Source organism: Heterocephalus glaber, unplaced genomic scaffold, assembly GCF_053883595.1.
Source record: "Heterocephalus glaber isolate CG9 unplaced genomic scaffold, H.glaber_assembly_v1.0 deba00001442, whole genome shotgun sequence".
NCBI lineage: Eukaryota > Metazoa > Chordata > Mammalia > Rodentia > Bathyergidae > Heterocephalus > Heterocephalus glaber.
The window spans coordinates 57246967-57257545 of NW_028258296.1; the positions used below are offsets into that span (position 1 = coordinate 57246967).

General features: G+C 39.5%; 1 protein-coding gene across 1 annotated transcript in view; it reads right to left on the reverse strand.

The window, feature by feature from the left end:
- Arnt (aryl hydrocarbon receptor nuclear translocator) overlaps window positions 1–10574 on the reverse strand; it is a 62416-nt gene extending 51842 nt beyond the window's left edge. The window contains 1 exon segment of the mRNA XM_004854059.4: window positions 10364–10574. Coding sequence (XP_004854116.2) covers window positions 10364–10388 — 25 coding nt within the window. The 5' untranslated portion in view covers window positions 10389–10574.
- Window positions 10575–10579: the final 5 nt, after the last annotated feature.

Genomic DNA, 10579 nt, shown 5'->3' on the forward strand with positions numbered 1-10579 from the left:
AGCTGTCATCAAACAGCTAAAAGGATCCAAACCACCCAAAAGGTTAAGAAATCTTGACCTAGAGAATTTCCAAAATGAATATAGATATCTCCACCTTATTTGTGATTTACCCTGGAATTAATTCTATTCTGATTTAACTTTTTATTAAAGTAAGAATAGAACAAATGTCTTTGTAAAGCATTAATGCATAAAATCATATTTTCCTTTAGTTTGTTAATGATATGATTTTTTGTTTTGTTTTGTTTTATTTTGTTTTGAGACAGGGTCTCACTATGAAGTCCAGGTTGGCCTTGAACTCTTGAGGATCCTCCTGCCTCAGCCTCCCAAGTGCTGGGATTACAAGCATGTGCCACCACAGCCAGCTTTAATGACTGATTTATATAGGCTTTCTCAGGTTGAATCATTGTTGAGTTCCCAGAATCACAGTAGGGTGAATAGCATAAAAATGCATGTCCACCCAGAACCTCAAAATGTGGCTTTCCTTGGAAATAAGATCTCTGAAGATGTGATTAGTTCAGTTTGAAGTCACACTCGATCAGGATGGACTCTATAATCAAAGCCTAGTGTTTTTATAAGAGAAAGGAGAGGGGGACTTGCACACAGATATAAACACTGCAGTGAGGGAATAACTAGAATACAGGAAGTTTACTACTTCAGAGCCTCCAGATGGAACCAGCCCTGCCAACATCTTCACTGCAGATTGTCAGCATCTAGAACTACAAGAGAATAAATTATATTGTTTTAATCCTCCAATTTGCATTAATTTGCTGCAGCAGCTCTGGAAAACTGATACAATAATAAGGTATGAGGTTGGGGATATAGCTGTGTGCAAAGCCTTGGGTTTCATTCCCAGCACCACAAAACAAAAGTAATAATGATGTATGGTTCTTTTAATATACTGCCGATTTGATTTGTCAAGATTAGGTCCAATACTCTTAAGTGAAATAAATCAGACACATATGTTTAAATACTGCACTGTTTCTCTGGTGTGAGAAACTCAATGTGGAAATAAGGACTGAGATGTATAATGGATGTTGGGAAATGGGAGGAAAGTGTTCAAATGGGAAGGGGAACAAGAAAGGAGGGAGGGAAAAAGGAAGAAAGAAAGACAGTGAAAATAGAAGGAAAAAATGGAAACAAAGCTTGTGTACATAGGGAGGGGAGGAAGCTTGACCGGGGAATGGAATAAAATAAAATTTATTTTAAAATGATGTCACACATGGAAATGTAAAAAAAATCTGAAAGATTAGGTGCAGTTATTTATTTATTTATTGGTGCTTGTACCCAGGGCCTCTGAAGGATTAGCTCCTTTTAAATATAGGAAAAACTGTGTGGTGATATAAGGGTAACACAATTAAGGAGTATTCTTAGTATATTGAACTCAAGTATTTTTCTTTCCACTACCAGGGACTGAACTCAGGACCTTGCACTTTCGAGGCAGGCATGGCATCACTGAGCTAAATCCCCAGCCCACAGAACTCAAGTATCTTTTATAAAAACTGCATCTAACTGACATTATATTAACGTATTTTATTCAATATATTCTCCCAAATTTACATCAAAGTTAGTTTAAATGTAACTTGCTTTTCTGAAACAGGAGAAACAATATAAGATATTGAAAACAATAGGAATACAGGAAAGATAAAGAAATCATTCCAAACTAAATAGATAATAAAATGCCCAAAAAGAAATAATGGTAACATGACTCATGATATTCCTGTCTTACACATGAACCATTTTGGATTTTTTTTTCATGTTTTACCTACTTATCTTAAAATTTGCCTACAAATTATATTTGTAATGAATTGCACTACAGCAGGCTGTGATGTCACATGCTTGTAATCCTAGCACTCAAGAGGCTGAGGCAGGAGGATCACCACAAGTTTGAGGCCAGTCTGGACTACATAGTGAGACCCTGTCTCCAAAAAACAAAAAGAAAACACATTGTACCAAACTGCAAACACAAAACAACTTTTTTGTATGGCTTATTATAACACCCAAGTATTTATAATTCTGTTTAAAACAGCAGTTTTAATGCTGGATAAAGAAAGTACTGAAAGGGCTGGGGATGTAACTCAGCCTAGCATGTGTGAAGCCCTGGGTTTGATCCCCAGGATCACAAAACAAACAAAAATAAAAACAAGAGAAAGTGAGAGACAGAGAGGGAGGGAGTGGACTGAAATACCACCACTAAAATAACACATCACAAAGCTAAAATAATAGAAAGTGTGATGCTGGCACAAACTCAGAATGTGGAGACCAATTGAATGGAACAGAGCCAAGAAAAAGTCCTCACAGATATGGTCAAATGCTTCTCAACTTGGGTGCCAAGGTCATTCAATGAGACCACAACACTCTTTACAACAAATGGTGTGAGAAAACTAGACATCCACACACAAAAGAATGACGTTGGACCTTACCTTATTTGTTTAGTGTTTTTTGGTACCGTGATCGAACTCAGGTCCTTGTGCTTGCAAGGCAGGCACGATGCTGCTGAGCTAAATCCCCGGCCCTTGGATCTAACCTTGTGAGATACAAAAATTGATTCAAAATGCATTAAAGACCTAAATGTTAGACCTGAAAACTATGAAACTCATAAAAGACAGTAGAATGGTAGTTGCCAAAAGCCAAGAGAAGGGAGAATGGGGAGTTAGGTTTTTAATAGGTACAGAGTTCCAGTTTTGTGGGGTTTTTTTCTCCCTCAGTACCAGGAATCGAACTTGCCAGGCAGGCGCTGTGCCGCTGAGCTAAATCCCCAAGCCTAGTTGCAGTTTTGTAAAATGAAAAAAGATCTCCCCTTCCTCCCCAACCTTGCCAAAAGATTTACTCCCCAGAGAACATAAACCAAAGGTCCTCTGGTCTGAGGAACACCAGGTAAAGTGAAAAGTGATAGCTCCGTACTCAAACCAAGAAAACCAATGCCAGTGTATGCGTATTGGATGCTCCACTCTTCTCCTGTCCTTACTGCCTCCTTTCTATGTTCCATGTCTTTAAGTTCATGCTTTACTTTCTCTTACTGGTAGAGCACATTCTCTAGTAGGTTCCTGAGAAAAGGTGTAAGAGAGACGTTGGATAAATGGAACCTGTTTTACTTCAGTGATAGTTTGCCTGGATATGGAATTCTAAACTGGAAATTATTTTCCCTCAGAATTTTAAGACATTGTTCCATTGTCTTCTATTTTCCAGTGTGACTACTGAGAAGCAAGGTCAATTTGATTTCTGATTCTGTTGTTGTTGTTGATTCCTGGTTCTTTGAATATGTGATGGTTTATGTCTAGATGTCCCCCCAAAGCCTCATGCAGTCACTGGGGCTTTTTGCAGGTGGCTGGATCTAGGGTGTGTGATGCTGGGATCAAGGATTGATACTGTGATTGGTTCATGGTGTGACGCTAGGATTAAGGGTGCCCCACCCTGGAGTGAGTGCTATCCCACCTAAGCATGGGTAGCCCAGATAGGATTCAAGGAACAGAAAGAGGGCTACTGCTGTCACTGCTTACTGCTTGTAGCTTGCTGCCTTGCTGCCTTCTGTCTGCCACGAACTGTTTCTCCTCTGCTTTGGAGAAACCCACCTATGAACTGAAACCTCTACAAACTGTGAGCTAAGTAAACCTTTCCTCCTCTGACTTTGGGTGTCAGGTATTTTGTCTCAGCAACCGGAAAAATAACTAAGACAGAATATGACCAGTTTTTCTCTCTGAAGCATGCAGGGCAGTATCTTTGTATCTGGTGCTTAAATTTCAGCATAATGCATCCTGATATGTGAGAGTTTTCATTCACTAGTCTGGCCCTTTCACTCTGGGAACATCTTTTGCTTTTGAGACATTTTATTTATATAAAAACAAAAGGTTCTGTTGAAATAAAAATGAGAAAGAAATGCAAGATTTCCTTGGAAAACTCTAAGGAAAAATGTAGCAAACCTACAAAACTAAGTCATTAAATAATTGTACTGTTAACTTTGATTAAAATTACCTTAAATTAACACATACTTTTTAAAATATAAATGATCTGGATAGGTATGATATCCACCCAGATAAACACATAAAACATAACAAACCCAAACAGTACTGTACTCAATGCTCTGCCTGGAGAATTAGAAAAACTGTGAGAGTTATGAAAGATACAGAAGTTAAGCAGGCAACATATGTGAAGAAAATATTGGTGAGGATAAATATACAGTATGTTAAATATTATTCAAACAGAGATGCTTTTTAAACTCTTACCAGTCCAATTATTTAAATACAGGATGACCAAAAATTGCATTATTTTTTCATTAATTTTTATAAGATAATAGGAAATACATAAATGACAATTTTATCAAATTTATTTAATACAAGAATCAACTGGCTGAAATGACACCTGCCTGAGCAACACTCAGGAAAGTCACTATGTACACAAACATGCTGCAGGAGTGATGTTCAGGTAAACTGTTAAGTGGTAAAAGAGACAGAAATACAGACAAATGCTGAACTGAGGTAAGAAGACAACTAGCAATTTTTAAAAAGAAGGCAACCCAGGCATGGTGGTGCACACCTGTAATCCCAGCACTCAGGAGGCTGAGGTAGGAGGATCACTGGGAGTTCAAGGCCAGCCTCTGCTACAAAATGAGTTCAGGGCCAGCCTGAACTACAAAGGGAGACCCTGCCTCAAAAAAACAAAAATAAAAACAAACAAAAAAAAGAAGGCAAGTAGGTGAGCAAACAAATCTAAGAAAAGTAGAAGCATATTAAACAAGAAAAATAAAATGAAGAGGCAGAAGGGACAGTCAGTGACAAAAGCACAGCAACTTTGAAACCAAGTTTCAAGGAGAGGTTCGTAAAAATAATACAGTTACAGAGTATAAAAAACTCAGAGAAAGATTCCAGTAAGAGCCCTAAAAGTTATTTAAAGATCTCGGTGTGTAGTTCAGTAGTAAAGTACTTCCCTAGGCATATAAATCATGGAGTGGGGGTTATTACAAGAGCTGAAACACAGAACTATGAGAAGTTATACAAAAGATTTTGGCAAACTGTAGCATTTTTCTAGGTCCTTTTTCAGCACCTTTTGTACTCACTTTCTCACCAAGCAATGGTATGCCCTCCAGGCTGTCCTGAGTACTATCTATTTCACCTTCTTCATCTACATAAAAAACATCCTACTATCCTCCTCAAAAGATATCCATTGGGGTACATCCCAGGAGTTAATGACTCTAAGTCACAAAGGTAAAAGTCCTACAACTTAGTAATTAAGAATGCTACCCCCCAGTGATGGTGCATTCATATAATCCCAGCACTTGGGAGGCTGAGGCAGAGGACTGAAGCAAGTTCGAGGCCAGCCTGAACTGCACAGCGAGACCCAGTCTCAAAAAAAAAAAAAAAAAAAAAAAAAAGAGCTGAGTCCCAGCAGTCAAACTATGTCTCTACCTCCTACTAGTTATGTGACTTCAAAAAAGTTACTTATTTACTCTGTGCCTTAGTTTTCTCATCTGTAAAAAAGGATTAATAGCATTGATCTAAGACTCATGTAAAGATTATGAGATAAAATATACAACAATTAAGCTGGAAAAGCTGTCACATTATCAATAAGTGTTAGCAGTTCTTATTATAGTTACTATAATTATACAGCTATATAATTACAATTCCTGATGCCAATGGCCTAACCCATGTTCTTTCAAAGGCTTTTTCCTTTCGATGGAAAACCTCCAATGCTGGTCTTACATTCACTCATTTATTCAACTAACACTAATTGAACTCCAGTCCTATGCAGTACTGTAAGCACCAGCATGCCATGATGAATAAGGAAAACAAGTGTTCCCATGGAGCTTAAGTTTTAACTACATTACCAAAGCCATAACCTTGCTTTGTCTCGTAAACTACAGTAAAAAAGTAGAGGGAAAATACACAGGAAAAAAATGATGAAAGACAAAAATTTAGAGAATGTACCTGAAAAGTGGGAGATAATTTCTAATACAGAGACTAACCAATAAAATAAGAAAATATATCCTGGTACACAGAGAAATTACTAAATGTTAATCAATGTGTCCATTCCTTTCTCTAGTGCTGTTTACTTATGTGTAAATCAGAACAACTGTCTTCTTCCCAACTTGAGCATTCATTAACATCTACTCACTGAAGTCAGCAAGGCACAAAAGCAGCATTCTTAAAAACAGAAGGATGAAAGCTGGGCGTGCTGGCGTAGGCCTGTAATCCCTGCACGAGGGAGGCTGAGATAGGGGGATCACTGAGAGTTCTGGTCCAGCCCGGGCTACAGAGTGAATTCAAGCCCACCCTAAATTACACAGGAAGACCTTGTCTCAAAAAACAAACAAACAAATGATGTACGAGCAAGGCCTATAATTGGGCATGTTCACTGAATTCAGGCTCTACATTTTCAAAAGAGCTTCAAATGTGCTCACTGTTATGTCTAAATGAAATCAGCTATTAAACACAGAAACACTAGGTAGTGCTGACCAAAATAATACTCTTGCACCTCTCTATGGGACTATAATACTAGGGAATTAACATTTTAAATATATCTTTTAAATAGTTTAGGGGGAAAAAAATGACTCCAGAAACAGTTTTCACAATGGAGGACTCAAATTTAGCCAGTTTACCAATTTTAGAATTTAAAAACTCCAAGATATTATGACCTAAGTAAACTCAAAGAAAAAAGTTCAGTTTCCCTTTAATGCTACAACTGAGTTTTTGAAGATCAACCACCATTTGGCATGTAGAAATTCCTACTGTTATTGCCTTGGAAGAAAGTCACCCATAACAGAACCAACCACAAAATACTTCCACAAAACATCTATAAAATAAATCAATGTCTCATCTCTTAGTGAACTTTTTGAATGAGAGAAGAACTAGAAGGCCAAAACTAAGCTGAGATTACTATTTCAAAATAACAACTAAAGTTCCAAGAATGCAGAACTATTTTCTTAATTCTAAGAAAACACAGAAGATTCATGTTGGCTACCACAAATCCACTGCATAAAAAGTATGCAGATTGAGGTTCCTTTTCAAAAATGTCAATTGTACTTCTACTGCTGAATTAATAAAATGTTTAATTACTTCTCAGGGCCTTTGCAGTAGAATATAACTTATAAAAAGTATCTTAACTTAACTTTTTGTTTTTTGAGACAGGGTCTTGCTATGAAGTTTAGGTTGGCCTTGAACTCACTACGCAGCCCAGGCTGGACTCGCACTCCCAGCAATCCTCCGGCCTCAGCCTGCCAAGTGCTGGGATTACAGGCATGCACCACCACGCCCAGCTGACAACTTCACACTGCCTGAATTCCTATTTTCTCAAATCTGAAAAAGGTTTATGAAGGTAACGGGTAAGAATTTTGAGAGTACGGGGAGAGCATGGGCATGGTGGGCACACACTTGTAACCCTAGCCATTCGGAGGCTAATGCAGTAGGATTGCAAATTCAAGGCCAACCAGGACAACGTAATGAGACCCTGCTCAAAATTTTAAAATTGGGCTGTGGATGCAGCTCAGCGGCTCCACACCTGCCTGACAAGCACAAGGTCCTGAGTTCGATTCCTGTTACCAAATAAATAAATAAGAGCTGGAAATGTAGCTCAGTGGTTCATCACTTGCCTAGCTTGCTGGAGATCCTAAGTTCAATCCACAGTAAGACTTTTGTTAACTGATGTTTAAAACTGTAACTTATATCAATCAAAATTATGTAAAAAGAAAAGTTTTGCCTAAATGTCGGCCTGACAAGCCCAGTGTTTCTTGCTTTTCCCTCTACTACATTCTCCATCAGCAATAAAATGTACTTCATAGTACACCCAATGACTTCCCTGCTAATGAAAATACTAGAATGAAGGGAGGAAAAAACAATACGACAAACTAATTCACATCTCAGGTTTGAACATTAAATTATAAATCAAATCAAAACCCAACCTTTTGCCAACTAGTCCCTTGGTCAAGGTACTGCAAACTGCAAATCCAATTTAAAGTGTTTCTTGACACTGTTAATAATTCATAGACAAGAAAACTACTTACCACTAGTAAGTAGTATTAATGAAAAATACTAGAATATGAAGAATTACCAATTCATACAGAAAAAAGTCATCATCACATTAGAACTATCACTTCAACACAACTCAGAGACTACAAATCTTTTTCTTCTAACCCAGCACCATATTAAAATATAATAAAAAATGTAGAGGAACCAGGTCCCTGAAGAGACTGAAGGACCAGCAGCAAAGAGGCCCTACATCTGAGTAAGTACAATTAACATGACTAAGCACTGCTATTAACTTTAACTAAAGATTAACTTTATTTAAAGCCTAGAGAGAAAAGCGAAATCCCTTTTTTAAAATCTTTTGCAGAGAAACTTAACCAGTTCTCACTCCAGCCCAAATACAAAGTAGAAAAAAACTGAAAGAAATAAGTGCAAAGAAAAAAGATCTGACAATGAGCAAAGAATTTGAAAACCAACTTCTTTTCACTGAGCACAGTACTTTTCCACCCTGTGTCTCTCCATTTGTGGGTCTCATTTCCCAAAATGCAACAGGCTACTAAAAAAGTCCATGAGTCTATGATCTCTTCCTTTTGATAAAAAGGGGCAAAGGGAAAAATGAAGGAAAAAAATACATTTTCTGATGTAATTATCACGTAGTGAATATGCAATCAGTAACTCAAAAGAAAATGGAAGAATTGTTCAGCATCAAAAAAGAAATCTAGAAATTTCAGAAGCAAGCAGCCAAAGACAACAACAACAGCAACAGCAAACCAACCCTTTTACTGACAAGGATTCTGCATTCAAAAAAATGCTATTTTCTGCTTAAGAGTTTAAGGTGATATTGGTCAGCCACTGAAAATAAGGACAAGAGATTGTCATTCTGGTGACTGTTGTTTAAAAAACAAGACAAAGTAACCCCACCCACACAGCTGGAAAAAAGCTTCTGCCATATGCACTAAAACTTGTTTACCCAGGCCACTTCTTAATAAGAAATCCTTTGCGATCTGACTAGGGTTATATAAGGATTTTGCATTGTGTGAACAGTTTAAAATCTTGTTTATTTACCCCTCGTTCACTGATAGATTATTTTTCCACAAGTTCAGGTTTTCCCTGTAGCATTTTTCAACTGTACAGTTTTGTTCTAACACTCAGCACTTCTTCCAAGAGAAATTTAGTCATTAATTTTATCTCCCCTTCCCTTAAAATGTTTTTAACGATTAAAAAACTGACACTGACGTGTAACAAATTTGCCATTTCTTAAAACAACTCTATTCCCAGAAACACGGGGAAAGACAGTAAATTTCATAGTGATTCAACTGTAATATCAACACCTGAGTATTGCAAAATAATACCACCTTCAGAGATATGAAGAAAATAAACTCCAACTTGAGGACAGCAAGAATTCTTCCCTACCTCCAACCTCTCTCCTCTCACCCCACACTGCCCTCTGCCTCCCTCTGCTTTTTTTAAGGTTAGCAAAGATGACTAGGAAAGTTTGGATTTTGCTTAGCAAAAGAATGGCCAAAGTAAGCAAAGTAAACTAGGTCCCATAAAATAACTGTAATATAGTGGAAAGAGGACTGCGACTTGGAATTCGAAGATCAGATCTCCCTAGACCTGCATCACAACTTATTCCATCTCTTAGACATGACGGGCTACATTTTTTAAATGTGCATTGAGAAAATAGCATGAAAAAAAGGGAAGAATGGCATTAAATAAATCTTTCTGAAAGAATGGGAAGTGCCTCGACTTAGGCCTAATAACATTTAAATCTGGGGTCCTTGCCGAAAGACCTGTCCTGAATCACAACTACTATACATAAAATCTCTGTCCTCAGCAGCTGAAAACACTGTGGACCCTCTTAAAATGTAAACACAAATTTCAGCGTACAGCCCGAGTGGGCAGCAGTGGGCGATAAAGCCCAGAGAATGTAAGCACATATTTATAGAATACTGTATTTTAAATTAAAATCTACAAGCTTAAGTGTTTGGAACACACACCTCCGCTAAATAGCAACGTGGTCCAATGTTTACGACGCCAAACTTCTCTCCAAGTAAACAGACCCCCTCCTGGCAGCAGTTTCTTGGCAAGGGGAGCTCCAGCCCGCACAGGGTTAAAAGACAACCACATCTCAGGACCAGACGCCGCCCGCAGAGTGCCGGCAGCCGGCCTGCGCGGCCGCCGCTCGAGAAAGTTTGGGCAGGGGAGCCCCCGCTCCCGACCCCGTCCCGCGCCCGGGGTCTCCCCGCCGCCCAGGCTCCGGCCCTCCCCCAGGCCCCTCCCCTCCCCCACAGCAGGTCGTCGCCGCCAGTCCCAGCGCCTCCGTCCCCGCCACGGCCACTCAGCCCTCCGTCTCCTCGCTTGTCAGCCCCTTCGGCCGCTCTCCCTTCAGCGGCGCCCCTCCTCCTCACCTGGGTTAGCAGTAGTTGCCGCCATGACCTAGGTGTCGCCGCCGCCGCGCCACCCCCCCCCACAGTGGGAGGAGCCGCCGCCACCGAGCGCGGGGCGGGGGGGGAACCACTCCCCAGAAGCGGCGCCCTACTGCCGCCGCCGCTACCGCGGAATCCAAGATGGCGGCTAGACTAACCCCATCATCCCGGACCAAGTTGCGGGAAGGCCCCGCCCAT